This window comes from Neopsephotus bourkii, unplaced genomic scaffold, assembly GCF_033783945.1.
Source record: "Neopsephotus bourkii isolate Nb327-2 ecotype Australia unplaced genomic scaffold, CSIRO-AGI_Nbou_v1 NB_1825, whole genome shotgun sequence".
In the NCBI taxonomy this organism is placed as follows: Eukaryota; Metazoa; Chordata; class Aves; order Psittaciformes; family Psittacidae; genus Neopsephotus; species Neopsephotus bourkii.
In genome coordinates, this window is record NW_026902298.1 from 12,028,570 (window position 1) to 12,048,548 (window position 19,979).

General features: G+C 40.4%; 1 protein-coding gene across 1 annotated transcript; it reads left to right on the forward strand.

Moving 5' to 3' along the window:
- Positions 1 to 15,297: 15,297 nt before the first annotated feature.
- Positions 15,298 to 19,010, forward strand: LOC133206961 (carbohydrate sulfotransferase 9-like). Its single transcript, XM_061343318.1, has 2 exons — positions 15,298 to 15,915; positions 16,364 to 19,010. Exons 1-2 carry the CDS (start codon positions 15,822 to 15,824, stop codon positions 17,212 to 17,214), a joined length of 945 nt encoding a protein of 314 aa, XP_061199302.1. The 5' UTR covers positions 15,298 to 15,821; the 3' UTR covers positions 17,215 to 19,010.
- Positions 19,011 to 19,979: the final 969 nt, after the last annotated feature.

Consider the following 19,979-nt stretch of genomic DNA (forward strand, 5'->3'; position numbering starts at 1 on the left):
TGTACCAGTGATACACATCTTTAGGTGGTGAGTCTGATCTAGTGATGAAGTCTGATTTTCGTTTCCCAAACTAAACTCTATTGCAGACTGCAGAGTCTCAGTTTTGAGGTACAAATAAGGGTGTGAAGTGAACTAAAAGACAAGCTTAGGCAGAGATGTTGATGCAAAACTACAGGGAGCTACTGTGTCCCTAATCAGACCTAAAGCTTTTGTGAGTTCAGTTTGCTGTCAGTGTCAACACGTCAGGCTTACAGAGTCTAGTTTAAATCATACTTCTTCCTGCTTACAACAAAGATGCAGTCACAGTACACAGGGTGCTATGTGTATGATAGCCCTATTTTCTGTTTACATGTTTGTTAAAGAATGTTTTCCATAATATCATCAGTGATCTGCAAGAGGGTTAAGGACTGGAGAAAGATTTCCAAATCTCCCTTTTTGAAGTAGAAATAAACAGGTTGCATAGAATGGAGGAAAATGTTTAAAATTAAAGAAAATATTAAAAATGAAGGTAAAGGTCACTCAGCCCAAATATTTTCTTCAATTTTTTCTTAGGGTCTAATACAACTAAGAAAAAAATTCAAACTCTCTTGCTAAAGACAGTTCATAATGGGTTGTGCTGCATGTACAGTATTCAGGGATACACCTTCTTTCTATTTGAGCTGAGGCATTAAGTAAACAGAAAGCAAACTGGAGCCAGAGCTCTGCAAAGTGGTATCTGCACAGGAAGCTCCGGAGGCAGAAAATGTTGTAGAGGTACTTTCTCTTCTTTTTTTAATATTTCTCTTAGAACATTACCATGATATTTTTATTCCTTTGAGATGTTTGCTGGTAAATCAAAGTATTTTTATTCTCTATTTGTGTTTTAAAAGGTACTGTGTTCTGACTTCAAGTTTAGTAATGTCAAAGGCTTTTCAATTGATCTCTACAGACTCATAAATAATTTTGCGGTTGTTAATGCTTTGATGTGTTTCTGATTTTGTTTTTACATTGCCTTCATTGCAGTGAAAAGAAAATAATAAGCACTCAAAATCTTAGCTAGATATCCAATCCAGTAACTAAATCCTTTGACCTGAGCATTGTCTGTAATCAGTATAAAAGACAAGCATAAATAAGATAAAATGCTAACTATTCTGTAGGTAATAGATTTAAAATAGTAGTATAAAGAAGAAATCCTGTTGTAATTTGTAGACTATTCTAACCTTCACAGATATTCTACATTTTCTCTATTTCTTTTCTGTCTGCCTTGATCAAAAGCCAGGACACAATCTTATTTAGCATCTCCAGTTTCTTCTTTGCTACCTAAAACTTTTAGCTGCAACTCCCTAGAAAGTGCTCTCAAGGCAGAAGCATTTTTGACCTTCTGAATTTTTGACCTTCTGAAATAGATTTATCTACCAATGTGATGTCGTAAGACTATTTTTATGCTTGTGCAAGGACATTTACTCATGAAAACATACAGAGTACAAAAATACACCCAAGTATCTTCTTTTACTGCCATTTCATTATTGAGATTATTTCCAGAATACTCTTTCCTATTGTGTCACAACCTGAAGCTGCCTTGGAAATCTTCTCATAGTTAAACTTCTGAGCACTCGTACCTGTCGGATGAGGGCTACTATGCTGTTTCAGAAGTAGTAAACTGCCTTTGTTTTTCAGCTCTTGCAGTGATTGAGTAAGAGTTGCCAAGGCTTATTGAGATTGAAATCCATTACTAGTTTCTATTTCACACTCTGCTGTAATCTTTTTTAAATTTTAGATTTTTGAAAGGTGTTAATAGTTCTAAATTTAGAACAAAGAAAATTGAAATGAAAGGTCACCTTGGATTTTTCTAATCAGGCTTCACATATTCTAGGAGTGCTTCACTAGTTAGAAACTCTTGTCAATTGTATTAGCAGATTTTCTTGACTAAGCACATCAATGTAAAACAGTGGTATGCTTTATACATTTAGTCATTCCTGTGTTGTGTGGAGAAAGCAAAGGATACCTCTAAAAGGGCCATTTAATTGTGACTGCACAATGAGATTCTTCTATTTTCCTCTGTCATTCATATTGACATTCTTCATTCTGCTATGGTGACTAAGCCCTGAGTGAGCCAGGCATATGTATGTTTAGTCACTGTATTATGGTTATACAACATGATATCACATCCTGTTTCTTAAATAACTGTAAAAAGGGCTATTAAAAGCTGTATTTTCTGTGTATTGCTGTGTTGAGGCTGAACTAGGATCTGTTAAAAATAATAATCAATGTAGAGTGAATAATTTAAAAAGTTATGATCATTTCAGAGAGTATCATTGCAGGCCTTCATGCAGATGTCCTTTTCCAAGGCTACATTAGTTATTCTAAATCCAGCTGCTGCTATTGCTTCTTTTCTTTTTGGAGGGGTAGAAGCTGTGGGAAAGCTGAAGTTTATTGTAATTGTTGCTTAGTTTTAGATACTGTTCTTATTAATTAGCATAGTTGAGACTGACATCTCTCATCTTTGCAGCCTTATAAGAATACTGATACTGTGAAACAATTCCACATTGTCACAAAAATCCATCTTACATCTGAAATACCAACGCATCTTTTATCCTTGAAGGACCAGCTATTGCTTCGTGTACTGGAACTTAGGGCATGGAACTTTTAAGTTTATCAAACATTTTATTACATCCTCCACTTCACTGGAAGATGGGATCAGGAGCACAGCTATTGGCATGTTGGGCCTCAGTCATTGATACTGATGGTATGTTACAGCTGAGAGGACTGTGCTCAGGCAGGAAGACAGATTGCCTTTATATGTAAGGCTGTTATGGGGTCTCCACATAGCTTCTCTTTTCCAGGCTGAACAACCCCAGCTTTCACAGCCTGTCTTCATATGGGAGGTGCTCCAGCCCCTGGTCATCCTCTTGGCCTCCTCCAGACTTGTTCCAATAGCTCCATGTCCTTTTTATGTTGAGGACACCAGAACTGCACACAATACTCCAAGTGAGGTCTCACAAGAGCAGAGGAGCAGGATCACCTCCTTGGACCTGTTGGTCATGCTCCTTTTGATGCAGCCCAGGATACGGTTGGCTTTCTGGGCTGTGAGTGCACACTGAAGCTAGCTCATATTCATTTTCTCATCAACCAACACCCCCAAATCCTTCTCCACAGGGCTGCTCTGAATCACTTCTCCACCTAACCTGTAGCTGTGCCTGGGATTGCCTCAACCCAGATGCAGGACTTCGCACTTCACACTGTTGAACTTCATGAGGTTTGTGTTGGCTTGTGTCTAAGACATGTCAGGATCTCTCTGAATGGCATCCCTTCCCTCCAGTGTGTTGCCCACACCCCTCAGAACCTCACACTTGTAAACACATGTAAAACCAAACACATTTTCTCCTACAGATAATTTCTCATTTTTGTCAACAGCATTTTGGATTTAATGTGTCCTGCAATGTGTTACCTGTTCATCTGGGCTTATTGTTATCTACAAGGTTGAAGGACTTTTTCTTTATCCAGGTTGTTACTGACTTGGGCCATTATCTGACCAAGAGCAGATCCAGATGAAATCTCACTGATTATATTTTTGGACATCAATAGCAAATGATTAAAAACTAATCTTAAAGTTTGTGGTTATTTCCCCCCTCCCTCTTTGCTCCTTCCCACCCTGGTAGCCTGCACTCTCCCTGAAATAGTTTCACTTTCATTTACTTTTGAAAATGTTATGATTTAATATCAATAACATTCTTAAAATTAAAATATACTACATGACCTTCTGCTTCTCTATGAGACTTGTTGCCCTGTTATAGAAATTAATAGCCAACATGTCAAAAATATAAAACATTATAGCTTTAAAAACTATTTCATGAAAAGGTTTTTTTAATTACAGTATTTTTCTCAGAATTTGTCCCTTCCTCATTTTTTTGCTTTTTAAATCTGAGCAATGTGGTCACACATTTCTCACACAACTTCTGAGATTATGCAGAGGAAGGTAACAGCTCTGAGCTTGCTTCACTCTGTTCTCAAGGTATCTTCATATGCACTTCCTCAGGCCCAGCTGTTACTATGGAGATAAGACTTATTTCACCTAAATTTAGCTGCTTATAAAATAGCCGTCTATATCTGCGCAGAGATGTAGGTTCCTATCACAGTCAAGGGAGACTTAGTGCAGTCAATGACCAGTATAGAGCTCTTCTGGAGACATGTTGTACAGGTGTACTTGAGGATGAGGTGAACTGCAGTATTTCCAAATTATTCTCAGACCTTTTCTTTTCCTTTTAGATTAATTCTTTCTTACTAATTTTAGTTATTAGTTGTGTAATTACTGGTCACCCTTTTATGAAGAGTGATGGAAAATGTACTTAGTCTTCTGCAAGTAGGCTATCACAAGGGTTTTCTTTTTGTTACAGAGTTTTCTTGCTATCCCTTACGTCCATTTCTTTGTGCAGTTAAATCTGTGCTTTACCCTTTCTGACTTTGTTTCAGCATCTTGCGCTATTCTTTCATACTTATTCTTAGGAGTTTGACCTGGTTTCTACTTGCTGTACATTTCTTTCTTGTGTTTCAGGTCATTGAAGACCATGTTGCTTAGCCAAGTTGATCTCTGACCATACTTCCTATCCTCCTACTGTGTGGGATTGTTTGTGTTTGTACCCTAAACATCATTCCTTTAGGGAACTGCCAACTCTACTGAATTCCTTCTGCTTTGGCCATGTTTCCCATGAGAGCTTACCTTCCAGTTCCCAGGGTTTATTGGAGTCTTCTTGTATAGAGTCCCTTGGGTTTGAATTGATCCTTTCTTTTGTCCCTCATCTAAAAATAATATACATTATCACATCACAGTTGCTCTCAACCAAATTACCTTTACCCTCATGTTCCCAACCATCCTCCTTCTTGGTTGCTTAGCAGACAGCGTCTTGGCAGGCTGCTGTTTAGGGGTTTGGCAAGCTCTGACAGCTGCTGTAGACCATACACAGGGAGTGGTTAAATGCTGCTCATTATACGCAGAGACAGACACATCACACTGCTTTGTAATATGCAACTGGAGATGCTTACCTAAACGTTCGCAGTAAAACACTTGCATCTTTTAGGTAGATGTTTAATCAAAACAAAGACAAATACTACGTTTACAGTGTTTCAGATGCTTTTCTGGGAAAACATCTATGTGGAAGCAGAAACGCTTTGCCCAGCTTTGAAGTCCTGGTAAGGAGAACACAAAAGCCTCTTCCCTATTTCCTTTGCAGACCTAGGCATAAAATTAAAGTACTGTGTCTCTTTGTATTGATCTTTCTTTGGCTACTCTTTATTTTCTATTTGCCATCACTCAGAGGAATGGGAAATCTCCACTGAGGTTCTCTGATAGGGTGAGTAAAATTGTATTGTTTATAGTTTTTTATGTTACTGTGATTTTCATAGTATAGTCAAACCGTCACAGAGAAAGATTTCTTTGTCATAGAGGTTTTTTGGGGTTTGCTTTATTTTTTTCATTTATATATTTAGAAATTGCCATTGAATCTCTCAAGAAATAAACTGAGACATTACTTAGCATTTGAAATCACACCATGATGAAGTGAAGGTACAGAGGATTTTTTTTGGCTGTCTATTTTTCAGTGCTGTAGCTCTCCTCAGTTAAGGACAGGGGAGTTTAACATACAGCTAAAAGTTGGTGCTGCAAGGATTCTGGTGCCTGAATGAAGAGACAGAGGCTCCCATTCACTTTCTGTCTTTGCTAATGGTGATAAGCACCTTAACTCTTCTTGTTTCAATACAGTTTGCAGCTGCATAGGATTTTCTCAAATTTCAGGTGTTCAAACAGAAATTTTCCATGCTAGGTATTTGCCTCAGATAACTTTTAAAAGCCTTTGAGCAAAGATAATTTATGTATTTTTATGCAGAGCATTTGGAAACTATTCTCTTTTTTCTCATCCTAAAAGGTTCCAGTGACCTCTCCTCTAAGTATTGCAGGGCTTTAGAAAAAGCATTTGAAAACTGAGGTTAAGGGGAGATTCCTCTAGTATATTCTCAGTGAAACCTTTGCTGGACTGAGGTGGCATAGAGGAGTAAACCGTCCATTTTAAATAAGAGGGCAAGCGCGAGCAAGATTTTATGGGGGGAAAGTTGGTGATCAGTGGTGAAATAGATTCGAAGAACGAAATAAGCAGGAAGAAGCTGTGCCTTGATCAGTAGTGTGAAAATGGATGTGGGAGGGAAGAGAAAGGAAAATGTGTCAGTACAGTTTGGGAGATACTAAAATAGCTAAAGGAGCTGAAGTGCAGAGCCTGGGACTAGCTGAGTACACGGCTGAGAGCGAAAAGCAGTGTGGCTGTGTGGGAGGCTTGGAAGAAGGAAAGACAGATCTGATGAGCTGGGTTCGGAAGTGTGGGGGGCTGTGAGGCTGACTGAGGAGACTAAGGGAGGAGTCTGGCAGTGGGAGCCAGGAAAGAGCTGGCTTGTGCATGGGGAAGACTGAACAGCAGAATCCGGATGAGCTTGGATGGGCATTTGGGAAGGTGGAAAACAGGATTTGCTGGGCAAGCTGCCTGGAAACAATACAAGGATGGCTTTTGGAGGTAAGGGTTTGCTTGAGACCGGGTTAAAATTTAGCCTGAGGAGTGGAAGCAGAGACTGGGGAAGGAGTCACACCTGTGGTGGAAATGGGATGGGGAATGAGGGAAAAGCATTGGTGTCCATGCAAATTATGTCCAGCAGGAGGGGAGCTCAGTTTTTGAGAGCTGCTAGGGAGTGTGGTGCAAAGAGGTGGAATTGGGGGTATCAGGAGTGGAAGACTGGTCAGGCTGGTCTTCCAGTGCCAGGGATGGCATCCTGCATGCCTCAGTCTTGCCATTTTGTGGCTGTCAGCAGGTAAGTCTGACAAGCTTGGGTCTCATCATTACTGATGCTGGGTTTGTTCAGAAGATAGCAACCTGCTGCCACTGTCAGTTATTCCATTAGAGTATCATAAAGTCAGTCAAGGGAGCTAAATGATTTACCACCGATAGTGACTGTTGTGCATGGTGTTAAGATGCCACATGAATACATTTTTCTTTAGTTTTTTAACACTTGTGTTTAAGAAGGAAAATATCCCACACAACTTGACACATTCCGTTCGCAGGATGGACGTGCTTTTGAGGTGCTCTAGGGCTGTGTAGTAGGATGAGGGAAGGTGTGCAGTGAATCAGGCAAAAGGTTTTAGGGTGAGAGTTTGAGCTCTTTGTCTGCCACAATGATTTCAAATGGTGTGGAGCACCCACCTTTTCAGACACTCATTGACTGTCTATTCTTCATTTTCTGGGTGCTTGAGCAGGCTCTGGAAAACAGATTTGCAGATTTTTTGAGCATTCATATCTGTAACTGAATCGGCAAGACTATTTTGAACTTAGAGTGTACTGTAATGTTAAATACTCTGAGATGTCACCTCTTTAGTTTCACGACTGTGCTGCCAAAAGCCAGCTGTACTTCACCCTATGCTCTCTGATTTAGCTCATGCATCACTTTAATCCTATTCTTTCCTAACTTCTTCATATTTGCTACTGCATGTGCCATAGTATGATGTAAAAGCATGTTTCATATAAGCAGATTTTAAACATTTCTCCTGAACAGCTTGTCCCACAATACAGAGGAGACCAGAAAAGAAAGGAAAAACAGGCCTAGATTCATGTAGGAGGGGAGAAGAATGCATGCACGCAGCTTGTCAGGAAGGATGTTTCAGGTGAAGAGGCTATTTCTGTAAAGGAACAGGCATCAAAACACTGGTGTAAGTACTTGTACATGAGCATGGGAGCTTTTGGAGGGTCTTAACAAAGGAAGAGTTGCGGGGAGTGAGAATAGAGGTATGGCTTTGAAAAAAACAGTGTTGGATCCTGAAAATGAGGGTCAAAAGCTGGACTAGAATGATGGAAGAAGCTGATGAGATGGGTGGAAAAAGGAAAATAATTCCAGGAGAGATATTTTGTATGCACTGGAGTATAAAAAGAGAAAGTGAGATAATGGATGCCATCAGTTATGGTAGAGGGGTACTAGTGGAGGGAATACAAGAAGGCTATAAATGAGGTGAATAGAAGCCAGGAGGTTGCCTGGGGGTTGTGTGCTAAGAGGCTGGGCTATTACAAACAGTCTGGCAATTGGTGTGCAATGGCAGGAATGAATGAATCAAGTTTACACAGGGAGGTGAAGAGAGGAAGGAGGCAGAGAGGATCTAGGGTTGAGACAAGGTACATAGACTTCAACGGCAAGGACAACATTGCTATTACTGACAGTGCCTGAGAAATATGGGAGAGAACTGTAAGACACATGAAAAGCCAGAGACCTAGTTATCAATACAGTGAGAAAAGCAGGGGGATTTTGTGAGGCCCCATGTCCCAGAACCAAGCCTGACAGGAGGTCATTCATTGCCCCAATAGTAGGAGTACATCATGTTCTAAGCTTTTCTTCCATGCTCTCTTTTCTTTCTTTCTTCCTACTTTCCAGGTTTCTTAGGCTCATCTAGATTCCCTAGAAGAAAACTGTAAAGGTTGCTGTCCTATGGTTAGTTTTATAGTGGATTAAATGGCAGTTGATATGTGCATGGGACTTCGAATTATGCATTTAGATAAGAAGTCCACACAGTCCATTACCAGGTAACCAAGTAGAGAGGATGGGCTTTGTTCTCATATTATCTGCCAGGCCCCAAAAGCACTAACAGGGCACCAGGTATCCCTGCTCAGTCCCCTTTGGGGCTTTTTGCTGTTGTGGATTTCCCCTACCCTGTCCACAGCCCAGGGCCCCATGTCAGCCCCTCAGGTCATCAGTCCTTGCCCAAGCAATGCTGCTGCAGGTCCGGTCCCCGGCTCCCCATGGCCCAGCCAAGCTGCGCCCACTCATGAGCTGATGTTACTGTGGTGATGGTCTGGCTTCTTGGCTGAATCTGGCCACCATCTCCAGGTATCACTCTCCACAGGTGGTGTGGGATTCAGGCTGGTCAGGCCTCTGCCACGCTGGCCAGGTGGTTATTGCACTTGTCTCCCAGCTGCCATCTGAAGGGAAGAGCTGTCCCTCACTGCTTCCTGACAATATCAGTAGGAAGTGGCCATACGTACAGAATCAAAAGCCTGTAGCCTTTCTGGCTACAACTACAGGAAGAAAAAACAGACAAGTTTGATCACACAAGGGTTGGGTTCCAGTGCATGAGTGACTGCAGTGCATTTAATCTGTTTGTTGATTAGTTTTGCATAATCCTTTCTGTTCTCATTTCCTTGAACTCGTTCTTCTCCATCTTCACTGAATTATACTTCACATCTTTTCCACTCCCATTCTCCACCTCCCTTTCCCACAACATCATTTGAGCAGTCTACACAGCCTTTCTGTTTCCCATGGCCTGGGCTCTGCCACTAAGGTTGCTGCTCCCTGCTTCTTTGGGACTTTATTTTTGTCAGACTCTGTGCTGCCTTTACCCATGTACTCTTTTTTTTTCTCCTCATTTTGGTTCTTTTCATCCCCAGATTGGCTTTTCCTTTAGCTTGCTCTTTTGTGGGCTGTTTGGTAACTGTTCTAGCACACTGGCAGCCTAACTGCTGTTGGCATCCCTGAAAAGAAGGACTTTAAGGAGTGATTTTAGGTGAAAAATGTAATAGCTCTGTAGGTGCTTCAGAAAGAAACTTCTTCCAAAAAGGGGGAGAGCAGAGGAGAAAGCAGGAGCTATTTGTTATGGAGGGCTAATGGTTGCAGGGGCTAGCAGTATGACTGATCAGGAGGTAAAGGTGAGCTTTTAATACTGCATGAGAAATGACAGGTAAAGAAAAACCTTGGAAGACAAGACAAGGAGATGCCATGGGATGAAACAGGGAAGGAGAAGCTAAAATGCAGACATGAGAAGGTGATGTAATGAGAATAATAAGCAGTTCAATAGAGGAAGCTAGCTCTGCAGTTGCTGAGACCACAGAGAAATCTAATGCAGTACTGGAGAGCTGAGATGACCACTGCAGGGAACAAGAGTTTTAGCTTGTGCCTGAGCTGGAAATTGTGACTTTGTACCCACCTAACTGCTGTGAAGTGTGCTACTCTGAGACACCCCTCAGTCTCTTCCTCAGTAGCTCCCAGTCTAGCTCATATGTTGTCTCCCTACTGAGATTGTACCTGAGCTTCCACATACTGAGCACAACTCCTTTCAGCCCTTGCTGCTGCAAGTGAGATGATGTCAGACCTTGGCTCTTGTTGGCAACATGAACCATATCAGAAGGTTCTCCCAGCCCTTGGCTGACTGTGGCCTGTTGAAGGTCCCTAATCCACTAATAATTTTCCAATAAGTGGAGCAGACCAGCCTGCCTGCTGAGACTTCAATTTCTGGGGTCTTCCTCCCTCCCTCCTATCTACCCATAGCCAGCAGAGGAGCAAGGTGGGTACAGATTTAGATGAGCAAGGCTCTTGCTTCTAAAGGCACAGTTCACCCTGTTATAACAGCACAATCAGAAGTTCATCAGCAAACCCTGTTCTTCCTGTTTGTTTTTTTATTCTGGCTGCCCCTGGGGGGTTTCTACACGTCATCTCCTCCTTACCTTCTGTGTACCCAGGTACATATCAGTATGTATGTATTTGCAGTTGTCTTTTTGAAGGGATTAACAGGGTTTAAGTACAGAATGGAACTCAGCGACTGAGAATGCTGTCTGTTTCCAGAGGTTTTCCCTGCTTTCCACTGAGCTGCACTACTGGTACCTTTTCTAACTTCTGGCTTCAAGTGTATCAGGAACACAAAAATGCATTGTTGTAAGTTCACTCTTTTAATCTGGCAAGTCCCAGTTATCATCAAGTGGGGTACAGAGGATCACTCCATATGCTCAGCTGTGACCAAGGCCTGTCTGCAAAAAATCAGCTTGAGACACACCTTTGTAAGTTTATCAGCAGGAGACTTTAAATCCTTATCAAACTACTTAGTTAGTTTACTTGGAGCAAACAATGCACCAGTATAACTGATATTAATGTGTTTCTGAACTACACTTGTGTGTGTATTTATATACGCATCCATATAGTTCAGAAATATATACACACATGAGTGTGTGTACATGAATTTCTGTACTTGGGTAATAGGTACCATACATAAAGACTTAACATTATTCAACATTTCCAGTTATAGGGCTTCTAATTTTTTAAAGGATTGTTTTTTTCAGACTGATTTTTTTAATACTTCTTTACAAACTGCAGATTTTTCATTTGGTTCAGGAGAATGGAATAAGGAATGATTAAGGAATGCTATATTATGAATCATTGTTTTAGTAGTGCAAGGACAGAATGATGCACCAGTGATAGATGTTCAAGGCCATGCAATGTACTTCTTGGGTGCTTGTACTAGGAATAAACCTGCATGGAAGGAAGGAGAACTTCAATCTGAGTGTGATGTGCAAGTAATTTACTTATATGACTTTCTCATTAAAATATCTTTGGACTGTCTATTTCTTAACTGAAACAGTACTAGATATTCTACATGAGACCTTGTTTTGGTCAGAGGAAAACAAACTCAGTACAAAGCGAAGGTTGGTGGTTGAGTGTGAGTAGTTGTGGTGTGGCTACATATGGTATAAATAGTTAAAGTCCAGACCACAAACAGACATACGGGATGGTTGCAGAAGATTTAGTATCACAAAATGGAAAGCAAGTATGAGGTGAATGAATCAAGAGAAGGGAACTTAACAGAAAAAGTTACCTGATAACTCGAGCATATGACAATTCTGTGGCTGTCCTGGAAAAGTACAATCTCATCGAAACACAGAGCTCTTCTGGGTCAAATGATCTAGCTTGACATACAGGGATGTGCAAGTAGGTTTCCAGCCACAACTCCATATCCAGTGTAGCACACAGAAAAAGGGGATGTTGAAAATAATTAAAAGCAGAAAATTGTCATAAATTTCTTGAAGGGAACAGAAGAATGGAAAGAACATTTCATGATCAGCAAACTTAAGGACAAAGACACAAACAATATGATGTAACTTAGTTTGGTTTTGCTGTGAGGAGCGTGTGTATCAGGAAGAAAAGAATCTTGACAATGGATTAGCAGAGGGAGATGGCAGAATTATCAACAGTGCAAAGAAGGCTGGAATTCAATAAAAATCTCTCATTTTATAAAGGCTTCAGACATTTTCCCCATCTTGCATGAACATAAGATGATTAGCATTGCTTTATCCAATAATCTGTTCCCCATTTGATACCATTCTTGGCTTGAGCAAGTATGGATTATGTTATAGCAGATGGATCTCACCAAACTGACTTACTGTTTTTGTTTAGATTTGGATGATTAAGGTAATAACATTGATGTAGTGGATTTAGAATTGTATAAAGCATTTAACTTGATACTACAGCATATTTTGGCTAAGAAACTAGAAAGTCATCAGATCAGTTGGGTACATGCTAAAGGAATTCAGCACTACCTGACAGGCCTCAAAAAATCTCATCAGCTGATAGAAATGCTTCCGAAAGGTTTCTGCAAGAGCTCTGTGAGGATCATTCATCTTACTCCCAGGTGGTAATGTCCCAGAAACTCATAAAAGGATTTCTGATGAAATCGTCAGAATCCAGTAAGGCAGTGCAAGGTGTCCCTGCCCATGGCAGGGGGGGTGGAACTGAATGATCTTGAGGTCCTTTCCAACCCTAACTATTCTGTGATCCTATAATTCTACATGCAGAGCTGGAAACATTAAGCCATAGTGATGAACTGTTGATCTATAATGATGTGATCTGAAGAACAAGCAAAACCCAACAGTTCAGGGTACAGCAGTTATCTAGAAGATTTTATGCTTCATTAAAAATGACAACCAAAAAATTCCACAACTCTCCCCCCCAGCTATGTGTAGTAATGACAAGGCAGATTAATGCCCTATAATGAGTTTTTAGTATTTTCTCCTCCCTCTGGGTGTATGTTAGTTTCAAAGAGACATTTAGATCTCTATTTGCTGTGCTACTTTTCACTGTATTTCTGGGGGGCGGGGGGGGGGGGGAGGTTGAGTTCTATGATACTGTTGTTCTGCTTTGCTTGTGGGAGTCTGTTCTGCTGCCCTTTGGTTATAGCAGAACCAGACTATTATGGAGTTGTTGTGTTAATGGATTCACCACACCTTGACTGAGGAATGCCTTGTAGTTACCTAGTTACCTTAAATCACACTTAATTCAAGGTAGGATGAGGTAAAATGCAAATAGAAGGATTAATTCCTTGCATCTAAACCAGACAACACAATTACAAATATCTGGAAAACACAAGTGAAAAAATTGAAGAAAAAGTTAATCTGATCTACTGACACTGAATGTGTCACAAAGGTGGGTTTTAGTTTGGGTTTCCCTCTGTTTTTTCATTTCCAGGTGACTTGTCCCTCTTCTGACAAAACAGCTCTCAGAGTTTTCTTTCCTCCTATTCCTCAGGTTGCTTTTAGGTGATTTTCATCACTGAAGACCTTGCATTATACAGAACTCTGTACTGGAGTGCCCCATCAGGAAACATCTTCAGAAGAAGCCTTTGGACTTCACCTTCAGGTAGCTTCTCTTAATTATCATTTTGACCTCACTTGATACTGGATGACTTTAGCTCTTAGAACCAGTCTGCACTTTGAAGTTTTCTAAGGGGTCCAGAAAGATTTTACCTGTCACGTTTTAGCTTGTTCTATCCCTCCTTATGGTCTGACCATTGTCCTCAATTAAAATAAGGATTCTTTTGCTTCCACAAATGTTTTAGTAAAGGAGTTGTCTCCTGTGTTTGACTAGCTCATAAACAGCTTCTTTCCCTCAAGGAGGCAAGTTTCCTCTGGTGACTCATTGACACGTTTCAACATGAAATGTGTCTTACAGCAGACCTTATATTATGTACCAGTAATTTAATTAACAAATATATATGATAGAAGTATCTAAATAGAGTAAATTAATCTGGTTAATTTTCTGATTCCTGAGACAGGTATGGTAACAATAACTACCCTTATACTCTGAGGTGACAGCATTTAAGGTAAATGAGGCCCAGTTTCTTTCTCCTAACTATACTCTAACAAGGAGTCCCGTTACAGAATTGTTTAGTGTCGTATTTATTTTGGTTGCTACACAGCATGAAATAGTGTCTTCAAACCACTTGTGAAGAAGAATACAGAGGGATCACTCAGTCTTGGACCTCATGAGTTCAATGAACAGCCTGTCTGACATTAGCTGCCCTTGAAAGTAGCCTTTGATGTGTTAGAAATCAATAGATAACATGGTGAAGGGAGAAATGATGTGCAGCAAAGCAAAGGTTTAAGGCTAAAGATCAACCCTTTTTTTTTTCTTGTAGCCTTTCTAATAGTCTTATTCAGCCAAGAAAATACAAAAAAATGACTAAATACCACAATATGTAAAAATGTTGCATTGATTTGAATGAATATTTTAACAATCGAATGTAACACAAGTATATTATTAATATATGTGACTGCAGATTTGTTCATAATGATGTTTACAGGTCAGAGAGGGTGAACAGTCACCCCCCTCCATTTCATAGGTCATGCCTAAACTAAGATTTAATCATGAGTAATGCAGTTAACTGTGTGATTTTGAAGATAATTTGGGTAAAGATGCATGATACAATAATCAGCCATCATCCCTGAAAGGAAGAAGCCTTGTGTGCAAGTACATTGACAGCAATTTAACTAGTGCTGCCTCTAGTGCTGCCTCAGAACACCCAGGAAAAGTTTCCATTATGGCAGATGGAGTTCACATACATCCACACTTGAGGGGATGAGGGCATCACAAATAACTTCCAGAGTGGTCCTGTTGTATCTCTGTAAAAACAAAACAGAAAGAAGTTACGTCATTAAGAAATCCAGGCAATGATGATTTTATTGCCAGCAGGTTCTGGGTGAAAAACTCAGAAGTGGAAAAGGAAGATCGTGCAGACTTTATGAGACAGAAATAGAATGTCACATTTGCCAGTAGTTACGGTTTTGCACTTAACTTTGCTATTTCAAACAAAAAAATGATGAATAGCACGCTGCTGAAGAGCTTTCTAATGGGGGCAACATAGGAAGATTGCACAGAGGACTTAGAGAGCTCTCTCTCCAGGAAGTGCAAAGGGACAAAACGAGTGAGCACAGGAGAGGGAATATGTAGAATGTTGGACTGCATTGGTCTTCTCTCCTTTTATCTATGAACATGGGACATTTCCTTGCTGCTTCTATATGCTTCCTGCCACAGTGAAACACCTGGGAGCTCTTATGGCAGCAAACATAAACACTTCAATGTTCTTGGGAGAGAGAGAATGTGAGAATTCATCTATTACTAGTGCTTAGGATTCTCTGGATTGTGGATTCTCCTGCAGTGAATATTATTTGCACAAAGTGGAAAGCTTCAGGGCAAAAGAAGGGAAGAATCTCATCCTGAATGTATCATAGCCTTACAGATACCCTGTTGCAGGTTACAGCAAACTTTGTACTCCCAGATCCTAACATATAATGTTATTTTTATAAAAGAACACAACTCTGTAATCATAAATGAAGTTATTGTTACACAATATGAAGGGATAGTTTGCTTGGCAGAAACACCATATTTACATGAGGAGAAGGGGAAAGCATTTGCTCATACACACTCCACTGTTCTAAGAATGTATGTTTTAAGTTTTCTAATACTTTGAAATGGTCATAGTATTTGTCTGTTCAGCTTAACAGTATAATTATGGTGAGTCTTTTTCATAGTAGAATTTTTACTTATTAGTAAAGCCTGTTTTTATAGGCTTAAAAGGTCTTTCTGATATTATAAAGTCTGTAAGGGAATACCTTGTTATCTTTCTTATATCAGTCATACAAAATCTAACTTGCATTGTTTTTCCTTGTTGACAGAAAAGCAGATTTCCAGTTTAGAGTTCATGTCATCCTCCTTCCTGTGAAAATAATATGAACCTGAAAGTGTTACTTTTCCTTCTCCCAAATTTTATTTTTGGGATCTTTCTTTTTGGCTTTTTTTGTAAGAGACAAAAACCCCTAACAGGTGAGTAAAGAATTTACCAACAAAAAGACTGAATGTATTTTAGAACCAGGGACACCTTTCTCAAATGTTTTAGAAAGTAACTACAGAGCCTTAGTGGTAAACAGTGTTGTGAAAACATCCAAGGCCATGCCACTTTTGCTAGCTTAGCAATGTATGAGAGGGAGAGCACTACAAAGAATCAGTTGACAAGTGTTAGAGCATCCATCTTGACTAAAGTAATACTCTAACTTGTTGAAAGTTTTCATTTTAACAGACTTTTCACTAAGCAGAACAGTTTATTGTGGGTTTGCCGTAGTGGAGCCTGGTGACAGAAAACAAAATACTGATTTTAGCATCTTCATTAGTTTTTATACACAGGACAATAGATTGAGTGATGTGAGTGTCACAAAGAAAGAGACTTAATAAGTCTATTTCACACTAATGGTTTAAAGTTCTTTCTGGATTGCAGGTGTTTTTCCTGATCCCACTGAAGACTGGCTGGCAATTCAGAATGATCGCAAAAGCACACTGGCTTCTCTCTGCCTAAAGAACGGCCTCCTCAAATTAAGAAGTAAATTGGATTCTCATGTCGCAAGCCAGCTCTTTGTGGAGCACAAACATAAATTTATCTACTGTGAGGTGCCCAAGGTAGGCTGCTCCAACTGGAAGAGAACTATTTTTATTCTCCAAGCAAACTTAAATGCTGAAGCTTCTGAAATTGAGCATGACCACATCCACCAAACCTCGCTGATCAAGAAGCTGGTGGCATACCCTCCTGCCATACAAAAAGAATTTCTGAACAACTACACCAAAGTGATGTTCACCAGACATCCCTTGGAACGCCTGGTTTCAGCTTACAGAGACAAACTTCTTCACTCTGAGCCATTCTACAGTATCACTGTGGCTAATGAGATTAGGGCCATGTTCAGGAAAGACAAAAATTCATCTGAAAAAGTGAGTTTTCAGGAGTTTGTCAATTTCATTGTAGCAAAACCACCAAACAGTCTTGACATCCACTGGAAACCAATGTTTCTGCTCTGTGATCCTTGCAACATTCACTATGATATTCTGGGTAAGTATGAAACTCTTAGCTTAGATTCTGAGCATGTTCTGACGGTCATTGGAGCACCAAAGAGCCTGCACTTCCCCAGCTTGAAGAGGTACGGCTCAGAGAAACGAACTAATGGTGATATCACCTTGGAGTACCTCAGACAATTGAACTCAGAACAAATTGAGAAGATCAAAAAATTGTATCAAATGGATTTTTTCTTGTTCAACTATACTATGGACTATGAGGATTATTTTTCCCTGAATGACTAATGTAGGTTAAACAAAGAACAGTTTCCTCTGTACAAAACGGGCCGAACCTGTCCTCACAGGTGCTTGATATGTGGATTGTTGACTGACTGCTGCTGAGATTCTACTGGTGTTTGGTGATGTGGTTAATCATCCTAAGCACTCTTATAACAAATCCCTGCCATGATCTGTTGTACTGTACAGTACTTTACCTATATGAAATTATTGTCTTCCTGTTGATCATTAATGAGTATGTTTGGTTCATGAAGACTGTTTATAAATAATAGATTTTTGCCTGTTGGTAAGAGGGGAAGGGTGGAGAGTGTTGATTTCCACAACAAATATTTTTAGGACATAATTTTTTTTACATTAAGGACTTCAATATTTTATTAGAAAAAGACATAAGAAGCAATAAACTATCTTCTTTAGAGTCAAACCACTCGTCTGCAAGAGCCTCAATCATGAATCCTGTAGAAAAGAAGCAAATAACTTCAGATGCTGGAAGCTACATTGCACAGAATTTAATGTCTGATTATATTCCCTTTTAGCAGTGCTGTCACCACAGCCCACCAGCCTCATCTCTCAAGCAGCTTGGTTGGCAGCAATCCAGCCAGGGTTTCCCTTTTATCTCTTCAAAATCTTCTGATGAGCAGCAGGTCTGGTGTTCCTGGTGACTTTGCCCTCTTTTCACCATATTTGTGAGCATTATGGTCTGATGTAAGAGGGAAGGCCTGAAAAAATACATCTTTTCTTTTGAGAAGTAGGTAGATGTGCCCCTAAACTGTGCCACTCAGGTGGTGCAGGATTTAAACCTTCAGTGGAAAGGTGACTCTTACCTATTCTCCAAAAGCATTTACCACCCTGTAAACCGGCTGGGCAGTCAGCACAGGCGGGACAATATTTGGGCTTTCCCCATTTGTGCCTGCTGGAGCCCATGAGCCCTTGGGACTGGGCTGAGCATGGCAGTTAGGTGGAGCTGGGTAACTTCAGGTAATACATTTGTTCTGCTTGCTGCTTTCTCACCTCGAAGGAGATTGAGTGCAAAGAAATTGATTGTAGTATTATGGTAAGGGGAGCAATGAAGCATGTGTGAGAAGCAACTCAAGCCATTATCCACTTCTTATATTCCTACGTGGCTTTAGTTTTAGATCTGTAACTGCTATTAAGTAAAAGACTTGCTCCATTTTTTTGAAAATCAACTGCCTAGTCACACTGGAAATTAATTTGTGACCATATTAATTGTAGCCAGTTTTAGAAATTAATGAGTATTACCATCACCTTTAGGGGATGTCAGTCTCTCAGGAGCCACCTTAAATATCTCTCAAATGCACTTAGTTCCTATCAGCTCTATCTGCAAATGTACAAAGGCTGTCAGGCAAGTCTTGGATCCAGAGTTGGCTCACAGCTTCTCAACACATAGAAAATGACAGGGACAAAACAGCTTAATCACACTGCAGCCACCAATCTGTACAGCCTTTGCTGCCAGCAGCGTGGCCAAGGGAGAGGGAAAAGGAGGCTGAGAAAAACGGATGCAAAGGGATTTGAGTCACGAGGGTTGTGAAGACAGCTTCCAGCACAAGGTGGTCTATCTCAGAGGGAAGATGCAGTGATATATTGAACATCAGCTGGAGACACTGATGGGACCATAGTGTCAGTAGGAAGCAGAGGGAGAAGCTTGCTACATCCCTCCTTGATGGCAGATGGCATACAAAGCCAGGACTACTGCTCAGTACATCTGGCAGCTCTTGCGTGGCTGACTATTCTACAAATGGGGCAGCTTTGCACAGGGAGAGATCCAAAGTGAAAAGGCCAAGCAAGAACAGCAAGAAATTAAAAGCTTATCGTTTCATGTAGCGTGTGATTTGCATTTATGGTTCTGGATCTTACCCTCCCCACCACCATATTTGGGGTCCCCACAGTCCTGTTACCCCCCAGTACTGGACTGCTCGTGCTGCCCTGGCAATGCTGTAGTTCATGTGAATTTCTTTTACTTTTTAATGATGCCGAGGCAGAGGAAGCTGGAGATTATTCCCATCAGAGCTAAGGCTATGCAGAGGGAGGCAGTCTCTCTCTCCCCTTCTCCCCCGAATCAGAGCCATCTCCAGCTACCTGCTTCTCTTGCTTTCTTTGTCAGATCACGCGGAAGAAGAGAAGAATAAGATTTGCTTCATAACTTGCTTCTACATGACAGATCCCTCCAGAACTATATCTAAAGCTGTAAATAGATCTAAAGCTACTTTAATTTTCTGGCACTAACAGACAGCCCAGAAAAAGTGAAGAAATGATACTGACAGTTTGATAAGTGTCTTTGTTATCAGCACTGGAGTAGTTACCACTCCCCTGCAGTTTCTTGCTGTTAGATGCAAGTTGCTTTCTATTCTTAATTTGTCTTTCACACAGGATCTCATGTTCTTCCTGCAGTGCTGACAGAAAACGGATGGCTAATTCATTCATCACAAGCACTAGTCAGTAACAGAGGCTATTGGTGCAGAAAAAATCTCAGTAACTATTCACAACGGACTTTCAGATTTGACTTTTGCCTCCAGGAAACTGTAAGTAGCACATTGCCTGGAACCACTGGCTGTTGTAATGCTGTTAAATGGTTTGGATCTCAACAAAGGAAACCTGCAGAACATGTGTGTGCATGTGTGCACATACAGCAACAGTTTTAGGAAGCAAACTGATTTAAGTTGTACATTACCAATGCTAACAAAATGAGAATAGCAGGCTGATATCTGTTGGAAAACAGAAAAAAATGGACATTACCTCATAAAGGATATTGTAACATT

Excerpts from the sequence above, each read along its gene's own strand:
- LOC133206961 (XM_061343318.1), top strand. The coding sequence starts at position 15,822 with ATGAACCTGAAAGTGTTACTTTTCCTTCTCCCAAATTTTATTTTTGGG. Across the intron at positions 15,916-16,363 it reads GAGACAAAAACCCCTAACAG|GTGTTTTTCCTGATCCCACT; the intron begins GTGAGTAAAGAA and ends TCTGGATTGCAG.